Source organism: Pygocentrus nattereri, chromosome 4 (genome assembly GCF_015220715.1).
Source record: "Pygocentrus nattereri isolate fPygNat1 chromosome 4, fPygNat1.pri, whole genome shotgun sequence".
In the NCBI taxonomy this organism is placed as follows: domain Eukaryota; kingdom Metazoa; phylum Chordata; class Actinopteri; order Characiformes; family Serrasalmidae; genus Pygocentrus; species Pygocentrus nattereri.
The window spans coordinates 35,571,787-35,599,386 of NC_051214.1; the positions used below are offsets into that span (position 1 = coordinate 35,571,787).

General features: G+C 39.6%; 2 protein-coding genes across 2 annotated transcripts; one reads left to right on the forward strand and one right to left on the reverse strand.

The window, feature by feature from the left end:
* Nucleotides 1-15,325: 15,325 nt before the first annotated feature.
* On the reverse strand, nt 15,326-16,921 carry rps29 (ribosomal protein S29). The gene is made up of 3 exons (XM_037537560.1): nt 16,770-16,921; nt 16,106-16,205; nt 15,326-15,434 (listed from the first exon to the last, which is right to left on the reverse strand). Exons 1-3 carry the CDS (start codon nt 16,829-16,831, stop codon nt 15,426-15,428), a joined length of 171 nt encoding a protein of 56 aa, XP_037393457.1. The 5' UTR covers nt 16,832-16,921; the 3' UTR covers nt 15,326-15,425.
* Nucleotides 16,922-18,902: 1,981 nt separating this feature from the next.
* On the forward strand, nt 18,903-23,987 carry mgat2 (alpha-1,6-mannosyl-glycoprotein 2-beta-N-acetylglucosaminyltransferase). Its single transcript, XM_017683055.2, has 2 exons — nt 18,903-19,105; nt 21,483-23,987. The coding sequence occupies exon 2, from the start codon at nt 21,721-21,723 to the stop codon at nt 23,059-23,061; it is 1,341 nt and encodes a 446-aa protein (XP_017538544.1). The 5' UTR covers nt 18,903-19,105; nt 21,483-21,720; the 3' UTR covers nt 23,062-23,987.
* The last annotated feature ends 3,613 nt before the right edge of the window (nt 23,988-27,600 follow it).

Consider the following 27,600-nt stretch of genomic DNA (forward strand, 5'->3'; position numbering starts at 1 on the left):
AGTAGAAGGATGGACAGAAACATCTGTGGATTTTTTTTCAGGTCTGAACTAATAGTAGAGCTTGAGTTTCTCAGATATGAACATTTTAGGTACTGTTCATCTGATGGTGGTCTACCAGGTCTTGCATGGTGAGTAGGAGTCCCATTTTCTCCATAAATGTTCAGCATTTTAATAGGACTTCCTATCTGTCTAATCTCCATAGAAATATCTCCTGCCAAATATAGAAGTTTTCATTTTGACTGAAGATTAAATTAACTGCTCTCTGCTTTTGCACAGTCTCAAATTTTTCCCAGTATTTTTATGTTAGAGATACAGCAGACAGAGATTAGGTTGAAAATGCTGGAGGTTTCCTTTAAAATTTGCTATTTTTTGTGCAGACAAGCCAGATAAAGTATAAGACTGAGAAAATAGGTTAAGGAGGCCCGTAACGACAATTTGATGATACACAAAATGTGACGTGATGGATAGTATTTTTGTTCCAAATGATATTTTTATATTTCACCAGATTTAGGGAATGAGAAAAGGAACAATAAAGAGAGAGAGAGAGAGAGAGAGAGAGAGAGAGAGAAAACTGAGAAAGATTCGGATTAAATTAAGTGAAGATGGCTAAGGATTGTTGGACAGTCATAACTGCCCTAAGGAAAGTCTTTTTCCAGGTCTCCTGTTAACCTGCAGGAAACATACTCACACATCTGAAAAAAACACTGAAAAAAACAAAGATGTGGACAAAGGTCAAGCCCTGTGGGGGAGCCCAGAGGAAAATAGTGTATCTGTGCGTGCTTTCAGAGGAAACAGTAGTGAGCAGGTACAAACCCTATGAAATGTTACCATGCCAACCAGGCAGGGAGGAACATTTGAAATTCGTTTATTTTTTAATCTTGGAAATAGATGGTGAGCAGAGAGAGAGAGATGGAGTGAAATGTGTGTGTGTGTGTGTGTGTGTGTGTGTGTGTGTGTGTGTGTGTGTGTCTGACAGTCTAAATCAGCACGGTAAAGGGGTACGCTCCCCTGCCAAGCCTGGGTTCCAGCATTCAATCCAGCAGTTTCCTGCTCTATTAATGTACATAAATTATTTAGTCAGTCAGTCATACCGGTCAGCCAGTCTGATAGCCTGTTGTAGAGTAGATGACATATGTGTGGTGACCGCATGAAAAGAACCCTATTTCAATATTTTGTTTTAAAAGATTTTGTTTGTTAATATGATAAATCAGTAAATAAGAAAGTCACTTCCTGTCATTTGCAACCACAGTTCTGAGAGTTGAGATGAGTGAATGCCCCCACCTCACTGACTCCTGTCCGACTCATAAAACTGCAAAAGTTGTGTGTATTTTTCAACATGCCATGATTGCACTGACCAAACAGTGAAGGATGGTAAGCTGGTTTAAACATTCATGTGCTAAAAGCAAACTTTATTATCAGCAAAAGGGCAGGCTCTAAAAGCAAAAGCCTAATAATAATTACTTAATTATTGCTAGTGCACATTTAACAATTATTTATATTGCCATGATTAATATAGAGGAATGTGATAAAAGCCTGTTTATGTTTGTAGCAACCTTTGGCATATGCAGCAGAGGTCTATGGATATGTAGAAATAAAACAAACAGTTCTAATCCCTACCCTATATTTTGAACTGTGTATCATGTATAACCTTATCAAAAATTATTCTATGTAGTGTATAAAATGTGTAACAGTAGTGAAATCCTTTTTGGGGCTGTAAATATGAAAGACAACATGTTCTCTATCATGGAGAAGAACCATTTAACCATGCAAAGAATCATTTAAGCATTTAAGCATGAAGTTGAGTTGTCATGGTTCTATATTTAACCACTGTCTTTTGAAAACCCCCTTTTTTAATGTGTACTATGTAGGATTTGGGGATTTGGAGGCCTCTGTGGTGGAAATGTGTAACTGCACCCAATGTACAGAAATAAAATTTGCAACATTGGTTATGTTTTGAACCTCAAAACTTGGATGAATGTGATGTTTGTGTGCACGTTGAGAATTCAGACACAACTTGGTGAAGGACCTGTCCTCTAAAGATTAATCTGATGCCGATTTTACTTTTGAGGCCTAAACATTGAGCTTGACATTTTTGAGCCTGTGCTCATGTATGATATGGCCTGAAAAGCGCCCACCAAATCCAGCCCACTTGTAACTTTCAAATGATTACATATGGCTTTACAAGGTGGCTTTACAGCAGCACATGCAAGCTATTTTTAGCATTTTTCCTCCTGAGTAATGCTCAGTTCAATCAATTTTAACAAAAAAAAATCTTACGTAGTGCGTCTTAAGGGGAGTAGATTTGGGGAATTCCACTCCTGTATGGTCAGTGTCCAACACAGTTTGGTAATTCCACCATTCACACACAAACTAAATCTGGCAATTAATAGAGGAGTTCAATCAGATGTGCTTAAGCAGGGATATCGCCAGATTGCAACACTGGTCCTACAGGACTGAAGTTCTAGTGAAGATTTTAAAATGGGTACAGTATACAAATATAATGAAGAAGGTGACTCCTAAGCTTTACGTTTAGCCCTTAAATGTCAAAACTCAGCAACAACAAAAAACACACCTCTACAATAATGTTAATTTCTGCTAGTGCACCTACAGGATTTATAATGGTAAGTTAGTATTAATGCTGGTGTGCGTGAACCATTTCTGGTCATTCTAGATTAAACACAAATATTTAAAGCCATATATTTTATTGTAATGTACATTAACATATACATTACCTTGTATGTTTCAGTTTTATAGTAACATTTTTAAAGTACAGCCCTACCATTGAGCTGCCGCTGTTTATCATTGCTATCAACTGACTGGAACCTGGTTAGACTACTAGCTCTGTTCACAGTCAGTGCAAAATAACTAAAGTGACCTTTTATCTCACAAAACTGTTGTAAATGAAAATGTGATTAGTTGATTCCACTGTCATTTTTTAAGGTGTTTAATCAGACTTCAGTGCAGCTCCTAAAGTCCTGTCCATTCAGAAGCTAACTTGGTGGTTTCTAACAAGATACCACCAGAAACAAATGTTTACTTGCCAATGTTGCATTGGGGGTTTCAAAATTTTAACCTCTTTATTTACCATACCATAGCAATGAAATATTACTGCAGAGTTTAAATACAACAAGTATGTTGATACTATTAAATAAAAATCTATCAAAAGATTAGTTTCAGCATTAAGCAAAAGTAAATTTTTGTAGTAGTAGTGGTTTTAAGCTGAAATTACAGAAAGATTGATGTGGAGTTAGTTGTGGTTCTTATTGGAGAAAAAAAAAGAAAGGCAGCAATTTGTTCCAATATAGAACATTCTTTCACCAATTACTTCCTGCTTGGCAGCATCTATACGGTCCTCTACTACTGCTTTGCCCTTCTTCTAAGCCTAAGATTCATCATTTTTCCTCACTGGAAGAACAACGGCATGTTTTTATCTCCCCTCAACCACTCTGCAGTGTTCCAGCCTGGAGTCTGCATGATTGACTCAACCGCATCGTTCTTGTCCAAGCATGTAGTGATGCACCCCAATGCTGCATGGCTGGTAGAAGAAAGTAGCATTGGCAGGGTTCAAGCAAAAACAGGCTGTGCTGGCTCTCCCCTTGCTACTGTTGCCGGATAGAAGGTTGCCAGGCCTCCCAGAATGCTCAACTCCCGTAATTGGTTTTGACTTTCAAGAATGTCAAAGAGAGGTTTCAGGACAATTTTTTCACCAAGATGATTATTATTAAATATGAATACTGACAGAGACTTTTTGTGCAAAATGTCAAGATTGTATTAATATCCACCAGCCAATGGCCAATAGACCAGTCTTTGCTAGGATCTTGTTCATTATCATGTATGTGGGTGGGCACACTTTGTAAGCAGAAGTGTTTCATCTGGTCCACTAGCATGAAAAAATTAAACATCAAAGACAAACGATCGTGAACAAATGCCCTCAAAGAGCCCATCTCCTGGACAGTGTTGGAGGTTACAGTCGTTAGCCATGACAGACGAGAAGCACACAGCATGGCACATCAGAACCGAACGGATGACATTTGGAGCTTTTCCATTTCCCACAAAGTGAATTTCATATGAGTAGTCTGGCATTAATACATTTTCAAATGCGATATTTTAATCAGTGTGGATTATTATTATCTTTGCCAGGCATCATCAAATTAAAATGTGCATTTTTTGTGAATTAAGTCTTTCTCAAGGCTTTGCCTGGGGCACTTCCTGCACTCATGTCCCTCCAGCAGAAAACTTCCTTGAAGTGTTAGAAATCAGTGTTATGAACTTTACCCTATAACTTTCGAGTTGTAAATAGAATAAAAGTAATATCTGTTACACTCTACCTTATACAAGCATCACTAAGTGTCCAGTGTTCTATACTTTTCCACAGGCCACAGTCATTGCATCTACTTTCAACAAGCTTTTCTGCTGCGACAAAAGTAGGAGAGATTGATATACAATATATTGCCCAAAGTATTCACACACACACACATCCAAATCATTGAATTCAGGTGTTCCAATCACTTCTATTGTGAAAGAATGGGTCGCTCTCAAAGAACTCAGTGAATTCCAGCATGGCACTATGATAGGATGCCACGTGTGCAACAAGTCCAGTTGTGAAATTTCCTCGCTACTAAATATTCCACAGTCAACTGTCAGTGGTATTATAACAAAGTGGAAGCGATTGGGAATAACAGCAACACAGCCACAGAGTGCTAGGCCACGTAAAGGCAGGGTCAGCGGATGCTGAGGTGCCTAGTGCTCAGAGGTCACCAACTTTCACTACAGACCTCCAAACTTCATGAGGCCCTCAGATTAGCTCAAGAACAGTGTGTAGAGAGCTTCAAGGAATGGGTTTCCATGGCCGAGCAGCTGCATCCAAGCCTTACATCAACAAGCGCAATGCAAAGCGTCAAATGCAGTGGTGTGAAGCACCGCCACTGGACTGGAGCAGTGGAGACGTGTTCTCTGGAGTGACGAATTACACTTCTCCTTCTGGCAATCCGATTAAAGTCCAGGTTTGGCATTTGCCAGGAGAACTTGTCTGACTGCATGGTGCCCTGTGTAAAGTTTGGTGGAGGGGGGATTATGGTGTGGGGTTGTTTTTCAGGAGTTGGTCTCATCCCCTTAGTTCCAGTGAAAGGAAATTTTAATGCCTCAGCCAACCAAGAGATTTTGGACAATTTCATGACCCCAACTTTGTGGGAACAGTTTGGAGACGGCCCCTTCCTGTTCCAACATCACTGCACACCAGCGCACAAAGCAAGGTCCATAAAGACATGGATGAGTGAGTTTGGTGTGGAAGAACTTGACTGGCCTGCACAGAATCCTGACCTCAACCCGATAGAACACCTTTGGGATGAATAAGAGTGGAGACTGCAAGCCAGGCCTTCTTGTCCAACATCAGTGTCTGACCTCACAAATGTTCTTCTGGAAGAATGGTCAAAGCCTTCCCAGTAGAGTTGAACCTGTTATTGCTGCAAAGGGTGGGCTGACATCATATTAAAGCCTATGGATTAAGAACGGGATGTCACTCAAGTTCATATGTGTGTGAAGGCAGACGAGCAAATACTTTTGGCAATATAGTGTAGTATACTGTTATAGATAGACTTGAATGAAGATTTGACCTTTGTGAGCTGCTTCTTTCAGATTTCAAGCTGGAAGCACCAAACATTCTTTATAGCTTCAGGCCATTTCAGCTCTGATTAATATTCTTTTTTCATTTTCCTGTGATCTCTCCATACACACCCATCATTGGACTGCTTCAAGTCTCACTGGAGCAAGAACAACCAAGCCACAGCCACAGATCACTCTAATTTAGATTGCTGCCTACTTATTGTTAGCATACTTTATCCTATCTTTTCTTTCTTTCATCCATGTCATAAATCTACTAGCTTAAAACAAAAATGTAAAAATATATTGGAACAGCTTATGCTTATATGGCTTTGAAGCCAGAAAAGTTGAAAATAGCATAGTTACAGGCAATCTTACCTTTGGGTGTATTCACATGCATACTTCTTTTCTTTATTATTCATCTTTGGAAAATGATGAATGACTCCTAAACAGAATTTGATCTTTGGCTTAAGGCAGAAGGAACTAAAGAGCTTTAGCTCACCTCCTCTTCTAACATGCCTTATATCTTCCCTCCACTCTACATGTCTCTTTCAACCTGCGCTTCTTGCTATACAGTATGGTGTCACCATTGTAGCTACAGTCGTATACAAAAGTAAATAGTAAAAATAAACAAACTCATTACCGTACTTAAGTATTTTTTTTTCATGTATCTGTACTTTACTGAAGTATTTCCATTTTGGGTGACTTTTTACTTTTTTACTCCATAACGAATATCTTACCTTTTACTCAACTACATTATGAGAAATCTGCCATTCCTATTGGTTTATGTGTGTATAAAAATGTAACACGTCAAAACAAAAGAAACATGAAGCAAGAACCCCAATCAGGGCACAGCGCACACTTTGTTTTGAGCTTGTTTTGACGTGTTGGACATACCGACCCAGTGCAAACATACGGTTCAACATCAGTACAGCAGCGGAAACATTTGGGAGTGTCTATTCAACATAAATGATGGAAGAAACACCTGACTTTAACCTAACTTTGTGTAAATAGACCACAATATAGATATATGTACTATATGTCTGGCATGTTTCTTTTTTCTGAATTTATACAAACACTTTTGCAAAACTATTGGTGTCACAAGTCTTACACTAGAGTATTCTCACCTAAAATTTGTTGATAAAACAAAAGTCTTGTTATAAAAATGATAATAGGACATAAGAGCCATAATTAATCTTTTAGCACTTTTACTTTTGATACTTAAGTACATTTGAAGGAAAATACTTGTACTTTTGCTCAAGTAGAGGTATAAAAGGTGGAACATCTACTTTTACTGGAGTAATATTTTACCTTTGGTACCTCTACTTTAACTCAAGAATATGTATTTCGCCCACCACTGAAAATAAATAAACTCATTCTCTACAGAGAACAAACTTAAATATGCCATTTCCTGCAAATTTTAAATATATTTATTACATTTAACATATTGGAACATAATAAAACATAAAATATAAATTGTGCATTAACTTTTGCACAGGCTAAACACAGCAAATAGACAGTAATTGTGCATTAAAACGTGTAGAAGTGTGTTCTGTGTGAGCATAACATACAATTTGACAAAGGTTGTTCAAACTTTTGCATACAACTGTGTATACAAATGGGTGATAAATTAAAGAAAAACCTGAATACATGATCAGAGACATAAATAAATGGAAACATAACAAGCACAGATCCTTCAAGACAGTGTACTGCATGATACAGCTAAGCAATTAACATCCTGCCGTGCACTTTGGCATGTATTAAAATGCTGAACAAGCCCAGGTGACATCAATTTTGGATCAAGATGACAAGAAAAAAAAGATTTAAGTGACTTTGAAGAAGGTTCATCACTGAAGCGCGGGCAGCAGGAGTTTCAGTCACAAAGATGCATCAACTGGCTGAAGTTTCAATAGGAACAGTGACTAAAGTGCCATCTGTTTAGATCTATGAGGAAAAACATCAGTAAACAGGGAAATTGTGGTTGAAAGCACTCTTCACTGACCATGGCGCTTGTGCATTAGTGTGATATGTAAGAAAACAGAAGGGCAGCTGTTGAAGTCAAATCAAAGTTTATTTATATAGCACTTTTTTAACGAGACTCAAAAGGGGATCCCATTCTTCTCTGGTCGACACCAGATAGCAAATAAGAACAGCAGAGAATGAGGTTTGACCATTACTTAAGTATGAGATATGGAAAAGGGGAAAAGCAGGAGAAGAAATGTCTATGATTTTTAAAACCTGCAGCAGTATCATCACCAGGGTCAGTTCATGCAGATGAGGTTCACACAGTGTTCTAAAGCAGGAAACTCCATAGTGGTCAAGCTGGTCCAGAAGGCCAGTGAGCAATGGGCACCAGATGAAGGCAGATGAAGCTACAGCATCAGACCACACAGGATGGGCAGCTGCTTCTGAGGTGACTGAGAAAGTCAATGTAGGACATGGTCAGACTGTGTCAGGAGGAACACTCTGCCAAGAATTACATAGAGAAGGATGCTGCAGTGAATAAACCTCTCATTAAAAAGATAAATGCACATTCGAGAGTTCAGTGGTACAGAAACCATCAGCAGAGGTCTACAGAGATGTGGGATGTGGAAGTGATCTGATCAGATAAGGCATCCTTCAACGTACTTTCAATAACTGGGTGATGCGCAGATGTTGTATACATGAAGAGAACGGGCTTAAATACTTGACGCCTACTGTGGCGGGATCTGGTTGCTTTATTATGCTCTGGGCGGCATTCTGATGGCATGTTTGAGTCCACTTGTCCCCTTAGAGGGAAAGGTCACTGCAAATCAAGTCAAGGTTATTCTGTCTGATCACTTTTATCCTGTGATGAAATATTTCTATCCTGATGGAAGTGGTCTCCTCCAGGTTGACAGTGCCCCCATCACAGGGCTCAAGGGGTCACTGAATGGTTTGATGAGTATTAAATGATGAAAATCTGACCTCCACAGTCACCAGATCTTAAACCAGTAAGACACCTATGGGACGTTTTGCACTGATGCATTAGACAGTGCTCTCCATCATCAAAGCACCAACTGAGGGAATATCTTTTGGAAGAATGTTCAACCCTCATCCCTCCAGTTTCAAAGACTTGTAAAATCTCCTGTTTTTTTTTTCTTTTTTTACTAATTTGTCACATTGAAATGTTGCAACTAATCTGATTTAGTATAGGATAAAGACAACACAAGTAGACACAAAATACAGCTGTTAAATGATTATTCTTGGAGGTCAGTTATATGTTTCTTGGCAAATGTGAGATAAGCTTTTGTATTCTTTTTGTTTGGCAGTGGTTTGGGCCCTGCAACTTCACTGTGAATGCCATTTTGCCCAGTGTCTTGCTTTTATTATGGATGCATGTACAGTGACCTTAACTAAGGCACTATGTTTATATTCAACAGGTCTAGCAGTAATCACGCCTGGGCGAGGCTAATGATTTTTTTCACATAGGGCCAGGTAGGACTGAACAGCATTTTCTTTTAATAAAAAAATGTAATTTACAAAGAGTATTTTTGTTTACTTGGATTAACTTTTATTAAGTACTTTGATGACCTGACACATTCAAATGTGACAAATTGGCAAAAATAGAATAAATTGGGAAGGGGCCATGTATTTTTTCACAGCACTGCATGTCAAAGTGCATTGAAACTCTTCTGCAGTGGCCGAGCACCTTACTAACACTCTATGTTGGTTTACATTGTGATTAAGATAAACCACTTGCTAGTGCCAGTTTCAAAAACTATCCCATGAGACATGGCAACACAGCCTCTGTTAGTGGAACTGGGTATTTGTTATTGTAGAACTGTGAAAGATGACTTTTAAGGAGATTATTTGAGAACCTTCCAGACACTGTGTTTAGTTATGTTTGTAAACCAATCCCAATGGCCATTATCACAGCCCTTATATGTAATGACAAATCCACAACTGCAAGCATGGCTTAATTAATTTATATAATTTGTATTAAGGTGTAATTGCTTTGTTCAAGTGTGTGTTGGGGGGACCTGAGAGTGCTCTCAACACCACCCCCAGCCCCACCACCTCTTGCTCTCTCTCTCTCTCATTTGGTTCTTGGAGTTTTGGTCTGCTGATTTCTTTTTGACCCTAATGTAGTTTTGTTAAGTGTTTACATGTGTGGGTTTGTGTTTATATGCAAACCTGTTAAGATGAATTTTCCTCTTTTTAATTGTTTTGATTGTTGATAACCCTTCAACCTGTACTTTTATCCATTTTGTAAATTCTCTGAAGTTGTTTATCTAATACATTTTATGATCTTTCATTTTTTTCAGTCTGATTTTTTTTTTGGTTTTTTTTAGAGCAATTATAACAGTGTTTTTCATACATTTCTAATTTTTTATCTTTGTCTTGTAAAAAAACTCTGAAGCAGAAAGATTTTCGATGGTATATGTTAAAGCGTATTGCAGCTGATTAAATTGGATGTCCCACTTCACAAGTACAGGTTAAACACACACACACACACACATACACATATTCTAAGCCGCTTGTCCTTCTGGGTCGAGGGGGGCGGTGGTGTGTGCTGCTGGAACAGAATTCCTAAAAGGTTTACATTTCCAATGAAGAGCAGCACAATGACATAAATATGTATCTACCTATATACAGAATACAAACAATGTATATATAACATTATATAACGTATTCTGAACACATTCATTTCCATATAACAAACTTCCAAACTTTTAGGTTTTCCAGCACGTTTAGATGAAAGAAGCATATTCCTGAGATGTGTAGCTGTACTGATTGCTGTGAAGGGCAAGGTCAGTGCTAATCACAGCTTAATGGTGCCAGCTGATCATATCTGCCTTCCTGCTGTGAGAAGAGCTCTTCATGGTGAACCTGCCTCCACCCACTTACAGTAGCGTAGGCCAGATCACTAATGTGTTGCTCACCCACATGTGCCACGTGCCATGGCCTTCACGGTCAGCAGATATAAATGCAATCAGACATGAGCTCTGGTTCTTTGTCAGTTAATCGGTATAAGAGTACGTTTTCATATGTATATAACATTGACCGTGCCATTCACACGCGGCATATGGTCCAGTGTATTTAGCTGCAGCAAACCAGCTTTTCAAATGTTGAACACTTTTGCCATCTAGTGTTAAACTGCAGGTTTACATTCAGCGAGAAATTTCTCTGTATGGTTGCTACTGGACTGCTTTAGAGCTTAATAAACAACTTTACAGTGGACGTGTAAAACCCTGCTACCTTTGAGAACGTTTTCTGAAGGTCTGTGAAAATTAAGAGTAAGTTTACTGCTGTTTGTTAACAGCATTGTGTTCGTCTAAAGGCCAGATTACACAGGGTCAATGTCCAGTACTCAGAATGTTTTCTGCTACCTTTTCTTCACTATTACATCCTGTTAGCTCATATCTTGGTCCATCACAAGGTGAAAATGAGCAACCCCAACCCCGAACAGTTTGCTCTGGAGACCCAAAACCCCCTTTTTGGGACATGTTTCTGGGAAAATGATGTAGATTTAAATATTGAGGTACTACAATGGCATAAATAGTCATAGAGGCATGAAATTAGGCAGGAGGTACCCTGACACATGAGGGAAGTTGAGAACATAAGGTCCATGGGGTTTACTGTCATTCATTTTCAAAATATTATGTAGAACATTCCAAAAAACATTCCAAAAAGACAAATAACTCACTGTCCACTTGGGAAATGCTCAACAAAACTTAATATTATCACTTCTTAATAATTAAAAAATTCCTTTACATCTCAAAAACCTCCTAAATTCATAATCTCCAATTTGATCTAGTTTGCTTTGGCCAAAAGTCTCTCACCACTTTGTTACTTCAAATTAGAAAAAGTAGACACCAGCCTTTCAAGTGCATTATCATGAATACTATACGGTTCTCATGACTTTGGTCATTTAATGACTTATTTTCCTTACACAATGTTAGACTTGAGCATTGCTGTTGTAGTCTTTTTGTTTGTATCGTTGTGTGCAATAGTTTTGGCGCCCCAGACAAATTGTGTTTTTATTTTTGTTTGATTGTTTCTTTTTCTAACTTAAAACAAGTACACCTATACAGAGGATACATTTCTGCACATTGTATGGCACAACTGTTGTTTATTTACTGAATGTAACATATTGGGAATAAAATAAAACACAGAATATGGCCTGTACACAACCTATGGCACATTTTAGTATGAAAGAGTAAAAAATGTGGAATTCTGTACTAATCAAAAATGCATTAAACATTTGTCATTTGTTTTACGTAATTTTAAAATTACATTGTGTCACACATTCTTGACAAACAGACCAATAGAAATGGTCAAAAATGAGTTGAAATTAATACTAATATTAATTCATTTTATTACATTAACTTACATTGAAAGTTGAGGACATTTTTCCTGACACCAGCAAAGTTATATTTTTTGGAGATCTGATGGAATTTTTGTTCTGACAGTGATGATATAGAGCCATTACAATCAATTTTAGTAAAAATGCACACACAACAGTGTATACAACAAAGTGTTTATAAGCCCACATTAAAGCATTATACAGCGAGCAGCTGGTATAACAAAGTGTAGAGACGACAAGGATAGGACAATTGTTCAGGTATGACAGAAGAGACATTCTAATCTAATCTTCTAAGATGCTTGTCAATGTAACTGGCTTAAGGGACAACAAAATAACTTCCTAGATCTACTAAAACTATGAAGTCTGATCATTTACATCAGGTATGCATAGCATCACTCTTATATTGACCCTTATATCATGCAATCAGTTGGAACAAATGTATTGTATGTAATATGTATGTACAATGTACAGTGGTGTGAAAAAGTGTTTGCCCCCTTCCTGATTTCTTATTCTTTTGCATGTTTGTCACACTTAAATGTTTCAGACCACCAAACTAATTTAAATATTAGACAAAGATAACAAAAGTAAACACAAAATGATAACACAAAAAAAATAAAACACAGTTTATAAATGAAGAAATTTGTTTACTATTAAGGGAAAAAGAAATCCAAACCTACAGGGCCCTGTGTGAAAAAGTGAATTAAGTGAATTAACTGTGGAGTTCAATTTACCTAGCCACACCCACCTATTCTCAATCAAGAAATCACTTAAATAGGACCTGCCTGACAAAGTGAAGTAGATCAAAAATCCTCAAAAGCTAGACATCATGCTGCGATCCAAAGAAATTCAGGAACAAATGAGAAACAAAATAATTGAGCTCTATCAGTCTGGAAAAGGTTATAACGCCATTTCTAAAGCTTTGGGAGCCATTATCCATAAATGGATAACACGGAACAATGGTGAACCTTCCCAGGAGTGGCCGGCCGACCAAAATTATCCCAACAGTGAGGCAACCACTCATCCAAGAGGTCACAAAAGACACTACAACATCCAAAGAACTGCAGGCCTCACTTGCCTCAGCTAAGGTCATTGTTCATGACTCCACCATAAGAAAGAGTAGACAAAAATGGCCTGCATGGCAGAGTTCCAAGACGAAAACCAATGCTGAGCAAAAAGAACACAAAGGCTCACCTCAGTTTTGCCAGAAAGCATCTTGATGATCCCCAAGACTTTTGGGAGAATACTTTGTGGACTGATAAGAAAAAAGTTGAGCTTTTTGGAAGGTGTATGTCCCATTATGTCTGGCGTAGAAGTAACACAGCATTTCAGAAAAGGAACATCATACAAACTGTAAAATATGGTGGTGGTGGTGGTGGTGGTGTAATGGTCTGAGGCTGTTTTGCTGCTTCAGGACCTGGAAGACTTGCTGTGGCAAATGGAACCATGAATTCTGCTGTCTACTAACAAATCCTGAAGGAGAATGTCTGGCCATCTGTTCATGACCTCAAGCTGAAGCGCACTTGGGTTCTGCAGCAGGACAATGATCCAAAACACACCAAGTCCACCTCTGAATGGCTTAAGAAAAACAAAATTAAGATTTGGAGTGGCCTAATCAAAGTCCTCACCTGAATCCGATTGAGATGCTGTGGCATGACCATAAAAAGGCGGTTCATGCTCTGAAAGCCTCCAATGTGGCTGAATTATAACAATTCTGCAAAGATGAGTGGGGCAAAATTCCTCCACAGTGCTGTAAAAGACTCATTGCCAGTTATCACAAATGCTTGATTGCAGTTGTTGCTGCTAAGGGTGGCTGAACCAGTTATTAGGTTTAGGGGGCAAACACTTTTTCACACAAGGCCCTGTAGGTTTGGATTTCTTTTTCCCTTAATAATAAAGACCTTCATTTATAAACTGCATTTGGTTTTACTTGTTATCTTTGTTTAATATTTAAATTTGTTTGGTGACCTGAAACATTTAAGTGTGACTTAAATCAGGAAGGGGTGAACACTTTTTCACACCACTGTGTGTACAAGGACTGGAACCAAACTGCTGCGCAGGAGTTCACAAGGAGCAGAGTTGGATAGTTATGATTAACATCCAGTATATCTAAATCCAAAACAATCAAAGCAATGGATTTTATACATTCACCTGTATACATAGAAGAGAACCTGATCACCATCAACCAGCAGGCTGAATATTCCTCTTAAGAACTCCGCTCTACAGTCCTCACATGCCTTCACTAGTGCCTGTAATATTTCAGGTTTGGAAAACTTAAAAGATGTGTGACCAAAGCTTGTGTTCAGTGAAAATGTTAATGCAGTTACTTAACTTCTGTGTCAGCTTAAGTTTTCTGCAGGTCCTTTGGTGTCATATGGGGGTTTTGCTTTTTCTTTCTGGCCATCATATTAGCAGATCTAACAGGTTTTATTTGTTTACTTTTTTTTTTTTTTTAGGTATTCCCTTGACATCCATGGTTCCCCTTAACTGCCATGACATTTCAGACAGTGGATAACTTGAGCTAGAAGCACTTAAATGTCCTTTCCTAGCCTTCCCCTGCTTTTTAGGCATTAATTAGCTGAATTTTTAACACACTTGGTTCTCAAACAGACGCTCATCTGTCACAGAATTTTCAGTTTTATATCTCGAGTTTTTATTTAGGATTAGAGAAAGCGAGGTCAGGTTTTACAAACAAGCCAAAACACAAGCTGAATCTCAAATAACTCCCTTCTCCCTGTACATTTAATCTCTGTAGTCTAAAACATTTCATTATAATTCAGTCTGAATTAGGCCTAAACCTGTACTACAGAAAGATATACAAACTCACAGAAGCACTTAATCTAGTCATGCCCCATTTCTAAAGTGAGCAATTTTAGTCTTTATATAACATTAAAATTTGGCTGACAGAGGATTTGAATATGCAGGCATTATGTGTTGCACATAAATATCTGCTTGATTTATATTACCCGCTGAAAATCTAAACATAAGGGTTTAGCCATGGATTAACTTTAATAACCTCATTATCCAAAGCAGGAAAAAGATAATTGATGACAGCAAGCCTGATTTCCTACCCTGCTGCTCTCCTACCCTCATGTGCACACAAGTTATTAAAAGATGTAGGAAAGTAGGCCGCTAATCAATTCCTACTCAGAAATTCACAGCAGGTGAATGACCTGAATTCCCCAAAAAGACCAGGTACTGTCAAAGCAGTCATCAGGCTAAATTTTCTGAATTATGTGATGCACACAAAATTAGAGCAGCAAACAAATCTGATGGGTGTTAACTAAACCAGAGACGGCCTGAATATTATGGCTAACAACATACAAAACATGTCAGCAAACTGACCAAATGAATGATATCAGGGTCAATGCGTTTCTGTATGTACATCAAGAAAGAGACTAGTTTTAACCAGAAAAAGTGTTTATTGATAATTCCAAAACAATATCATGGTTGCCTGGGAGGATGTCGTTTCCACATGGCTGAAGCGCAGCAATCCACAAGCTTAATCCAGCTGCAATAAAATAAACAGAAGTGAAAATTTGAAGACCCCTTTAAAACGTCTGAAAAGTATCCTTTCAAAACACTCAATTTCTACACTCTTTTTAAACAAATACTGGGTCCCTAACTGATAATTGGTTAAAAGCTTCCTATCCTCCCCAATGATGACCCGCAAATCAATGAAGCGCTCCATATTTTTGGGGGGCAGTTGTGGGCTGGAGGTCAGGGAACTGGCCCTGTGACCGGCAGGTTGCCGGTTTGATCCCCAGTGCCAACAGTCCATGACTGAGGTGTCCTTGAGCAAGACACCTAATCCCCAATTGCTCCCCGGGCGCCGTGGATAGGGCTGCCCACCGCTCCCTAGTGTGTATGTGGTGTTTCACTTCACGGATGGGTTAAATGCAGAGGTGGAGTTTCCCCGTTTGTGGGATTTAAAAAAACTTAACTTTATCACTTAAGACCCTAAGAAACAGCAAGGAGGGGGGTGGTTCTAGTTTTTAAGTTTATAAGGAAACAAAAATACATTCATGTTATAATACACTAATAGGAATATATTGGCCTTGCAACCTTACATAAATATTTCGGTCACTTTTCTATAACCTACACGCTGTACTGATCATCTCCCCCTTATTCACACTGTTATACTTTGTAGACACAAAACCATTAAGAGGAGGAAATGCTTGCCTTCACAAAGCCGATGTCTTTAGCGTACTGTCTGAAGCACTGACGGCACATGTTGAGCCCGTATTTGCGGATCAGTCCATGTCTGTTTGAGCACACACGGCTGTAAGAAGACAAAAGAACGTCAGTTAGGAAATGAAACAGGCCTGTAATGTTACAAGAGGAAACATGACTAGCTAGCCCAGCTCAATTGTTGGCGCGTAACAACAAACATTTTCTTATGGGAACAAAAACGTGTTTACTTATTAATTCGGGTATTGTAGCATTGGTTTTAGGCACAGAACCAGGCGACCGCCAGTCGCGAACATCTAGAGCTGCGACTACTGACCTGACTAGTTAGCCTAAAGCTCCCCGCTCACACCTTAAACGAAACCTTGTATTAATGGAAATCATAGAAATGACCACCGGTGGCTCACGCGTCCTACGTGATTCAAGACATCTAAAAACACCTTGACAGGTTCAGCACTTTCCCTGTAAAAGGTGTTTCTCATTTCTCGGCTGAGGCGGGCAGCTACGTTAGTCGAGTCCGCCATGTTAGCTCGGGCGCTACATCCATGCGGTCTCACTGCCGCTCGCCTTAAAACAAACTTCATCAGACACGCGCTAAGGAACCCACGCAGTGAGCAAAACTAAGCGTTATCGTGTGTGCAACGGTGCTGTTACAGACCAGGATCGAGATCCCTGGCCGAATTTTCGCGGGTGACTCCAGTAGAGCTGCTGGTGGCCCATCTTGTCTCTCTCGCTCGGGATGTCGAAAAGGAAGGAGCGTCAGCGCGCATGCGTGAAGAAACCGCTCTTCTTCTAAGCGATAACCAGTGGTTTTACACACTGAGCCGCGAAGGTCGCCCCCTACAGCCCGAGACGGAGACCCGCAGAGGTTCATCAGACCCGGTTCTGCACAAGTTCTCTGGTTTCGTTACATGCTGGGATCGACTGACTGCTTACGTTTATATTCCCGCAGGAACTCTGTTTCTGGAAGCAGCGTGTTAAAAAGTTTATATAAGTTTATATAAGTAAGGGGGAAGCGAGAGCCTCAGCACAAATTGAGATTCATCAGACCAGACTACAACTGCAGCCTCAGTTTACTGTTCTTGGTTAACAGAAGTGAAAGCCAATGAGGTCCTCTGCTGCTGTAGCCCATCCACCTCACGGTCAATGTTTTGTGCATTCAGAGTTTTTCTGCTCACCACAACTGAATAAAATGATTATCAGAGTGACTGTAGCCTTTCTGTAGCTGTAAACAGTCTGGCCATTTTCCGTTCCCCTCTACAGAACCGCTGCTCACTGGATGTTTTTTCTTTATCGTTCCGAGTAAACTCTAGAGCAGGGGTGCACAACTCTGGTCTTGGAGGGCCAGTTTTCCGCAGAGTTTGGTGATTTACCTGTTCAAACACACCTGATCACACTTATCTGTTAAAGAACTGTTAAGAATACTTATCTGTGAAGTTATTTTCCCAATAACAGCTTCAAAATTATCCTCATTCATGCTTTTAGTGCTTAAAACCACTGACAAGCACTGTTGCTTTAATAGGGTGAGAGATCTGAATAGAAAAGATCTTGAACAATTTTTTCTAGCCAGAATCATTTTATATATCTTTAGTTCATGCATGGACTAGTCTTACTGATTCAGCCTTTAATCAAATATTAACTAAAAACATGAAATGGCTATCGCTATATTGGAAGGTCCATTTGCAACCAAGGTGTTTGGCATGGGCACTGCGATGGGCTGGCGACCTGTCCTGGGATAGGCTCCAGCACCCCCAACAACAAATCTGCAAATCGTCAGGGGCGTTTGGGGTGGTCAGTAAATAGTGTTTGTGGTTCGGTATGCTCATTTCTGCATGACCACACAGGTTCCTAATTACACATATAGTGTGTTGGCAAAACATGTTGCTGACTTGTGTTTGCTGACCACAGAGGTTGTGTCAGTATTAGGCATCGGATGGCACCAGGAGCTTATGAGGCTTAAGCTCAGATATCCGATGATCCTGGTGTTGGGCCAGAATGTTCTGCCGCTTAATAAATTCCAAACGTACCATTGGTGTGGGTGGTCATATAGCCTCATTTTGGTTTGATCTCAACTTTCATTTAAAGTTTGAGTTAAAGTTGGCACAAGCCAGATGTTTTATTCCAGATGCTTCAGTTGCCAAACTACCTGTTGCTGAGGATATGCAGTCTAACTGCTGATTACATGACTCCAGCTTATACCGCTGAGACCAGTGATAAATCTTGGGTGTCTCGTGTTTGTTATTGTGTGCATTAAACAAACAAACAAACAAACACATATTTTGATAGGTCAACCTTTAAAAGTTTAGTTTAACCTTTTAAAGTGCCCAAACAGTGGCCGGTGCATCTCAGTGTCACTTACTTCGATGTAACACAAGTGATTCTTGGAAACTTTGAAAAATGTCAATGCAGCACAGTAAGATGTACGCCAAAGAACCCCAACCAGCCAGAGCTATCCCGGATACTGCCAATGCCCTTCCACTCATACAAGCCAACATGCACGAGCACAGTCAGAACTATGGTCTTGTATTGTGAAGTCCTGAGTGGTGATGTGAGAAGTGGTCACACTGTATTAGAGCCCATTCTTCTTCATGAAAAGTCAATCACTGATGAAACTGATGATGATGATGTGATGATGAGTTTGTTTAAATAATAAGCATAGCCTATTAAAAGATTGGTGCACACTGTACATTTATGCCTGCATATTAGCTTATTAGGATAATTCTACATGGACGTTAGAAATACGAGCTAGGCTGTGACATCAGCGCTGTCATAACACCACAAACCCCCAGAGGTGTAATGCATGATGGGAAATAGGTCGTCAGCGGGGCCAGTGTTTGCGAGGCTGTATGTGTGCGCCAGCCAGCCAGCCAGGCGTCTTTCCTCTGTAGATGGAAGAACTGGGGCGCTGAAACAGAAATGGATTGAAAATAATTCATCAGACCCGTGCTGCAACGACTCTGGCCATGATAGCCGCAGTGCACAGCCTCGTCAGCTGTAAGTAATGTTCTCTAAACGTGTCTGTGACCCGAAATTGTTTTTATTTCGGACTGGTTGCGAAACTGGTTGATTTTGGCTGCTTTACAGCTTGGCATTTTGCTCGCTACCTCGCTAGCTCTAACCGTAGCGTTGCGGTTGTTATACATCTGGAACTGCCAGCTAGCTGGCTAAGCTACCAGCAGCCCTCCACGACAAATCGCTGTACAGACATTGTTTGCGAGAATAGCTGCGTGACAGACATAGGAAACAGAGGTTATCGTTCACGTTTGCAGTGGGAATGTTGCGCGGTTTGTCTGCTAACGGTGAATGTTATGCAGCCAGTTAGCGCGTTAGCCGATTAGCTGTGTCTCGTAAACCCGTAGCGTTAGCTAGCTAGCTGGCTTGGCGCTGGCAGAGTTTGTGCAGCTGGACTCAACTCGGCTGGGCTGCTTTTCTCCCTGATCTGACCGCTGCACGATCAAGGCAAAACTGGCTCTAGTTCAGCCCAGCACAGCCACACTTCTGGTCAAACATAACCTTGGTTATTTAAAATGCGTACCGTGATGAGCATTTTACCTGAGTATGAAGTTGTAATCGTTTATAAATACCGTGAGCTGTAACCAGTTGTCAGGGTTATTATTACTATTGCGGCGGCATAAATCACACAGCTTTTATTTCATTCGTTATAAGAACAATGTTGTAATTCAAAACCCGTCAGCACATGTGTTAAGAATGTTAAGAGACCGTTGCTTCGTGTTTCACACGTATCAAACAGGACTTTCATGGTCGCTTAACTGTCTGTCATGCTGAGATCCTTCATTACTGTGGTGAGTTCGTGCCAAAGTGCAGAGCAGTCACTGTAGTACATGCATGTGAAATGTAACGCACACACGGCGTTACTTTTCCATAGTCACCTACAGAAAACCTGCCCAAATGAAAACCAAACCCTCTATTGCATTGTTTCCATAGTTGGAGAACAATGCATCCGGATTTGCATTTTAAAAACTAAGTAATGAATGCAATCCACTTTTAAATGTAATGACAGTGAAACACAGTGCCCACATGCACATACATCTCTCGCTTTTCCACAGGTGATGTTCCAAATATGTGCCAATATGATGTTTTCATGTTACTTGACCTCTTCTTTTGTATTTCGAATGTATTTGCCTCACTGAAATGGAACAAAAACAGTGAAATGCAATTCACACATGAAATAAAGTGTAATGTTGAAATTATGACAAAATGAAATGTAAAAGATTTGTTATGGTGATTTATCAGCGGCTTAGAAAATGGATGGATGGAAGGATTTATCATTGTTTTATTGCACAGAGAAAAGCAATATAGTTCTGCCTTCATTACATATCAAAGCAGGTTGTATTTAATTCTGGCATTAATCCAGCATTTTGTTTTTAAAATGTAAATTCTCATACACTGTTTTCCATTAAAGAGGTAAAGCTACATGAAAACATTGTAAACGAGGGTTTGGTTTTCATTCTGGCACGTATTCTGCATGTGACAATGGAAAAGTGATGTAGTGTGCATTGCATTTCACGTGTTTCCACTGGAGTGATTGCTTTTCACTTTGGCACAAATTCCTCTCCATACATCATGTCTTGCAGCAGTTTTTTCCAGTCATAGAAAAATCTTGGATAGTGACTGACTGGCATTTAGTATTACTCCACTGTCAAAGAACATGCATAGGTAGACAAATCACCCTGATTTAGTACTCTAGGCTAAGGCTTTCACAGCTCATCGCTAATAGTATTCCTTTATAACATTGTATCTTCTGCTGTGCACAAAGAAATATTGATATTGAAGACAAGATATAGCTATTGGTTATTGCACCTTACTGCAAAGTCTTGCAACTTTAGTCTTATTTTTTCTAGAGAATAATGTTGTTTGTATTTAAACATTCTATTGAGTGTATTTCTTTGTGATAATTTGACATGAAGTCATGAAGACATTATTTATCTCAGCATTAAACTTACATATTTAGTGTGGATGAGGACCTGTTGGTACAACACACGATTTGTATAGGGATCATAAACATGATTTGCTTTAAAACGGTTTTTAAATGTTTTATATGACTGTGTAGTGACAATAGACTCTTTCTGTACTTGTATTTTTTGTTTTAATGTTCTGTCTATTACTCAGTCCAGCCAAAAGGTAAAAGATGATGTTAGGTGAATGTAGTTTTTCATTTGTTCTGTGGTATTAATAATACTTTCATACTTCAGTATGAACATAATGTAGTATTTTGTGAAATTATGTCTGTGATTAAGTTTTAATGTGTATTTGGTGGTCATGTAATGGGCAGTACCTTGTCATTAGTAAAACTAGCAGAGTAAATCTGAAATACGGGAAATTAAATCTGCCTTTCTGTTCTCTTTCACAGATTTTAAGATGAAACCCTCCTGCCTCTAAGCAACATGCCTTATGGGATTATTCCTTGGCAACACTGATATCCCATCAAAGTTTACATTCCAATATTAGAGACCTGGGGAAAAAAAAGCTCAACGTTCTACAGTAAAGTTTCATAGCAATTCTGGAGCACAGGTCACTTTTGATAACAAACCTACTATTGTGTTTTTTACTGCGATTTTTCTTACTGTCCCACTGGGTTAAGGCTTATCATGAGATTCCGAATTTACAAGAGGAAAGTTGTAATACTGACTTTGGTGGTTGTAATCTGTGGATTTGCCTTTTGGAGTAGTGGGAAACAGAAAAAAGGAAGTGCTGTTTTTCCTAAGGAAGCAGAGACTGTTAAAAGAAGCAGCGTTAGTAGCCAGGCACAGGTCACGGTACCAGTAACTCGGAAACCTGTCAACGAAACGCCTCCCGAAAAACAAGCGGCCCCCAAGCCTGAGGTGGATAATAGCACTCTGGTGTATCGGGGTATTGTGTTCCAACTCAACTTTGACCAGACTTCGCGAAACGAGGAGAAGTTTGGTTCGGTGCGGCAGAAGGATGACCTAGTGGTAGTTGTTCAGGTTCACAACCGGCCAGAGTACCTGAGGCTGCTTGTAGAGAGCTTGAGAAAAGCAAAAGGCATAGAGAATGTCCTGCTAATATTCAGCCATGACTTCTGGTCTCCAGAGATCAATCAAGTAGTATCATCCATCGACTTCTGCCTTGTACTCCAAATATTCTTTCCCTTCAGCATCCAGCTCTACCCTCACGAGTTCCCTGGAAATGACCCCAGAGACTGCCCCAGAGACATTTCCAAGAAAGACGCCTTAAAACTCGGCTGCATAAATGCAGAGTACCCGGACTCATTTGGCCACTACCGTGAGGCCAAATTTTCTCAAACCAAACACCACTGGTGGTGGAAGTTGCATTTTGTGTGGGACAGAGTACGTGCATTGAAGGATCACAAAGGACTAGTGCTGCTTATTGAAGAAGACCACTATTTAGCACCAGACTTCTACCATCTTCTCAAGCTGATGACATCTCTGAAGAGAGAGCAGTGTGCTGACTGTGATATTCTTTCACTAGGGAGCTATGGACACATTGGCTATGCCAGCAAAGCCAACAGAGTGGAGGTGAAGGCCTGGAAATCCACAGAGCACAACATGGGCATGGCCATGAACAGAGAGACGTATGAGAAACTCCTCCAATGCACAGAAGCCTTCTGCACTTATGACGATTACAACTGGGACTGGTCCCTACAGCACCTCACCGTGGCTTGTTTGCCCAATTTTTGGAAGGTCATGGTGAGTGAAGCTCCTCGCATCTTTCATGCTGGCGATTGCGGCATGCACCATAAGAAGTCAACCTGTATGCCCAACACTCAGAAGACAAAGATAGAAAACATTCTTCAGAGCAGCACCAACCAACTGTTCCCAAAAACTTTGCTCATCACAAAGAGATTGCCTGCATCAGGGGCTGGGGGAGTGGCCCCTCATGTTAAAAACGGTGGTTGGGGGGATATCAGGGACCATGAACTCTGCAAGAGCTATCTTCGGTTACAGTGACCTTATTCTCTTTTGTTTGTTCGTTTGGGTTGTTTGGTTGTTTTTTTTGCATCCTCTAATGAAAGCCTTTACAAATTCTTAATGGACTATATCTTTATATTGCCTGTTTTGTTGAAATATTCCAAATAAAAAAAAGTATGTGGGGTTTGGGTTTGGTGATTGTCCTTTAAACATTAAGGAAAACTAACCTATGTAACTGTAGAATAAACACAATCAGGGTGATGGTACTGCTTGCTGAACAAATGCATGTATTTTAGCTTAAATTCCTTTGACATCTGATTTGTCTATTAATAGCAACCTCAGTGTTTTGCCCCACTATGACAAATCTTCTAGATGTATATTTGCAGTTTATCTGCATTATAGCATAAAAGCTTGCACACCATTTAATTTCCTCTGTGATAGGACGTATTTGTGTGCAGCAATCCTTGTGGTATTTAAATCCCATAGATATATTTTTGCCAATTAAATGAGACATGAGGTCTTCTGAGACATCCTGTCCCAGTTTCAGGAGCTATCATTTAGCCTTGCCAGAGCTCCTTGCAGCCTTATAGTTCTAGCCAAGTGTGAAAAAGTAAAACCCAGCCAATTACATGCCATTTAATAGATTAATCGTGCTAAGCTACAAGGAGCTATGTCATGCTGCTGATTTTTGTGTTTCGATTGAGAGAATTACTGTTCTAAATGTGTGCTTTTTGGATACTTTAGTCTCAGCAAAGTAGCAGAGCTTGTATTGATTTATTTTTGCATTCCAAGGTTTCAGAAGCTCTGAATGGCTTCACTTCAAGCTAATTATACAGCATGAATGGTTCTAAACTGTGAAAAAGCAATTAGAGCTCATAGCAAGTTAAATGTAATTAATGTACATGTTTTTTAGACTTCTTTGAGATTTAAAACATCTGCAGAACAATACAGATTTTTATGATGTATATTTGGGTGACTTTGTTTACACACATCATTGTGAACTTGCAAGTCACGTAATGCAATGTAAGATATCAAATATATTAAACAGATGGAGAGGCAGATCTAAAGTATATAGATACTGTAAATGTACTATTTACTCCCCGGTCTGTATGGTTCATAGGATTGTATGCAGAAGTTTAAAAGATAAGAAGTTAAAATAAGTAAACACATCCGCCCAAGGAAACACTAAAATATGGCAGTTTCATATTCCAGTGCAGTTTGTTTATTTCTCGAGTTTAACATATTGAAAGAAACAGAGCATAAAACAGCGTGTCAAAACCTTTGCACAGGCCCCCAATATGTTAAATGCAGCAAATAAATAGTTGTGCATTAAAATATGCAGAGGTGTGTTCTCTGTACTGGATATAACTTGACTAGGGATGACCAAACTTTTGCACATAGCTGTAAATGGAAACTGATGAAAACAGCTGTTATGAAATGACTTTTCTTTGTGATGTTACACAAATCCAGCACATTTTATTCCTCATAGAGCGATGAGGAATGTTTAAGCTCATACTGCTTTCTGAATGGGGGCACAATGCAGGGCAACCAATTGGAGCACAGATGATTTACATGCATCAGTCTTACAGGCCCAGTACCAAAACCGCCTGTTTAATTTGGAGAATTAAGGTTGGACAACGGTCATCTCAGTCTGAATTTTGAAGGGTCTGGGTTTGATTTGGTACACAAACAATAATGTAGGTAGACCTCAGAGAGGAAAATAAACAAGTCAAATGTAGAATACGGCCCCTTTGATGGACATTCAGTGTTTTCAACACTTGCATCTTACTTCATCTTACTTTCAGTCACATTGTGCAGTATGTGGCATCATAGTTATATATCCATCCATCCATCCATCCATTTTCTAATCCGCTTCTCCGTCAGGGTCGGGGGGGGTGCTGGAGCCTATCCCAGCAGTCTTCGGGCGGAAGGCCATAGTTATATATGTGTTTATGAAATATATTCATTCACCTCAGACACGTAGATGACAGGTCCATTTAAGCACAGGGCTACAAATACGGAAAGCTAGACATTGTGCTTAGGATACACAAAATCTGTTTATCATGTGTAATATCAAAAATATCCTTGCTGTCCAAAATTTAAATGGAACCTAATATAAAGAGATTTTATTCCACGCAATTTTGGCACATGTCTGTTGGTCCATTCATCATGACATTCACACAAAAGACACCTTCAAGTGATTTGGAAAAATTCCAGTCACCATAAATGCAGATGGAAGCAATGCAGAAAACAGCTAAAGGAATGTCAGTTCTGACGTCCTGATAGTTATTAAAGTAAGGGACTGTATATAAGCTGTCATGGCATTAAATAAAATGCATGCAGCTACACGGTCTACTGGTTAGGTAAAATGTACTGCTTGTAATTGTTTTTTAAGCAATAATTGTGGAAAAAAATGGATAGATCAATATGGAGGCAGGTTTAAAAAAATGAACACGACATCAGCATGGAAAGTTACTTCAAGTGGCCAGCTACACATATGACATGACAAAATGCTAACAAATTTATATTTGTCTCAGTTCAGAACCTCCATTTCTTCCAAATTGTTAACTAAATGATTTAAACCATTGTAAAACTGACTTCATAAGCAGGTTGTGTTGCAGACCCCGCTGTGTCTATGACTTACTAAATACATTATCTGGCTTTAATATAGCAACATCTTACAGTAGGTAAGATTCATAATCTCTTTACTTCTGGATGTGCACCTCAGGAATGCAGGTTTGGCTGGTTGAACGAACAAAGAAAAATGAATGGACGAATAGCTCAGCTGTGCTTGTTAGGTTAGCTTTCCCTCTGTAAGCTTTTCTGACTGGGATGCCATTAGGGAACACAGCTTTGTCACAGCTGTGCAGGCGGGACAATCCATATCAGCTATGCGACTGGAGTGGATGCTGCTTGGGTATGTGTTATCCAACATTAGGATTGCCCCTTTTGGGCAAAATACATGGGCCACTTAGTGGACATTGGAAAGACAGATTCAGGTTCTTCAGGGCTTTAACAGTTAACTATGGATGATTTCAAATAATAAAGTCATTCATTTCTGTCCATTAATATGTTCACAGAGCAAAGAAAAATGCAAAAAAACAATTTAAAAACCAGGCTCATATTACGTGTTGGTGCGTAGCTTGAACTGCAGCTAGGGCTGGGTGATAAAACGATAGCGACAATTATATATATACGATATAACTTTTCCTTGATAGAGCGATAAGACATGTTCGATACATTTTCAATATAATACACCATTCTCACACTTCCAAGTTCAGCGAAAGCCCTGGTGGCGATTTCTACTGCAAGGAAAGCGACACCTTTGGCCAGGAGAGGGTACACTTCAGAGTTTTTTGACATGCTTAGAGAGGGAGGGGGCCATAAGTAAAAAAGGGTCGCCATATACTTTAGCAACGTCTGAAACGTGGCGCTATACATTCCCCGTTTGAGTGGACCGACTGTGAGTGACGTAACTGTACTGACCTACAGTGAACTCACCCCTTTCCTTACATCCTAATAAGCGTTAAATCACGTCTGATACTCACCACTACAGCATAGTTACAGTGCTCAACATGTCATTACCAAGCAACAAAAATCAAAGAAAGAAGTGGGTTCATGAAATTTACAGCCCTGATTTAAACAAAAGTAAACTGAGGAAGCTGTGAGGCATTGGAGAGTGGAGAACGCTAAATTTACAGGCTAGCTGTTTTTAGCAGCTGGCTAACTTGAAGCAGCACTCCGCACAAAACGGCAAACTGATGATACTGTAGATGAAACATGACACAAAAGTACCGATTTCAGTTTAAACACACCTAAAAGCAGCACTCTGTGTGTCTGGTGTTGATATATTGCAGTTCACCCCTTAAACTACTGAGATGGAGAAATACAGTCGTCTTCTAGCTGGTGTTTGAATGCAGTGATGTGATCTGGCTGTGTTCGGACTGATGGCAGTAAGACGGTATGATCCATCACTGACCTACCGAGCCAGCTAATGTTTGCTGTTCGTACTAAGTCGACGTTGTTGAGAAACTAAACAGTTTAGCACTGTTGTTGGCCACTTGTTTAGCGTTTGTAACGGGATAGGCGAGCACTCGTCACCAGTCAGCTAAAAGTAATCTTTTCTTTCTGAAATTATGACTATTCCAAAAACTGCGACCGTGCTTTTCCAGCTAGTAAAAACAGCTCACCAAATGTTCTCCCACCCTCCCATTACAGATTTGTGAAATGCTCCACTGTTTGGTGAGTGTTTGTCGTGTTCAGACCACAGCGATTAACCACCCAGGAGCAAAAAGTAGCCTTCACACTTGAAAGAAATAATGATTTGACTCGATGTATCGATATCGAACAATATTCATTTTGTTTATCGTGATAACATTTTGGGCCATATCGCCCAGCTCTAGCTCTCTCTCTCTCTCTCTCTCTCTCTCTCTACATATACAGTGGGTTGCAAAAGTATTCAGCCCCCTTGAACTTTTCAACCTTTTGCCACATTTCAGGCTTCAAACATAAAGATATGAAATTGACATTTTTTGTGAAGAGTCAACAACAAGTGGGACACAATCGTGAAGTGGAACG

What these genes read in the sequence shown, in the direction of transcription:
- rps29 (XM_037537560.1), bottom strand. Translation starts at nt 16,831, where the DNA reads ATGGGCCACCAGCAGCTCTACTGGAGTCACCCGCGAAAATTCGGCCAG. An exon ending in GGCCAGGGATCTCGATCCTG is followed by an intron (nt 16,206 to 16,769) that starts GTCTGTAACAGC and finishes GTCTTCTTACAG; the next exon opens with CCGTGTGTGCTCAAACAGAC.
- mgat2 (XM_017683055.2), top strand. Translation starts at nt 21,721, where the DNA reads ATGAGATTCCGAATTTACAAGAGGAAAGTTGTAATACTGACTTTGGTG.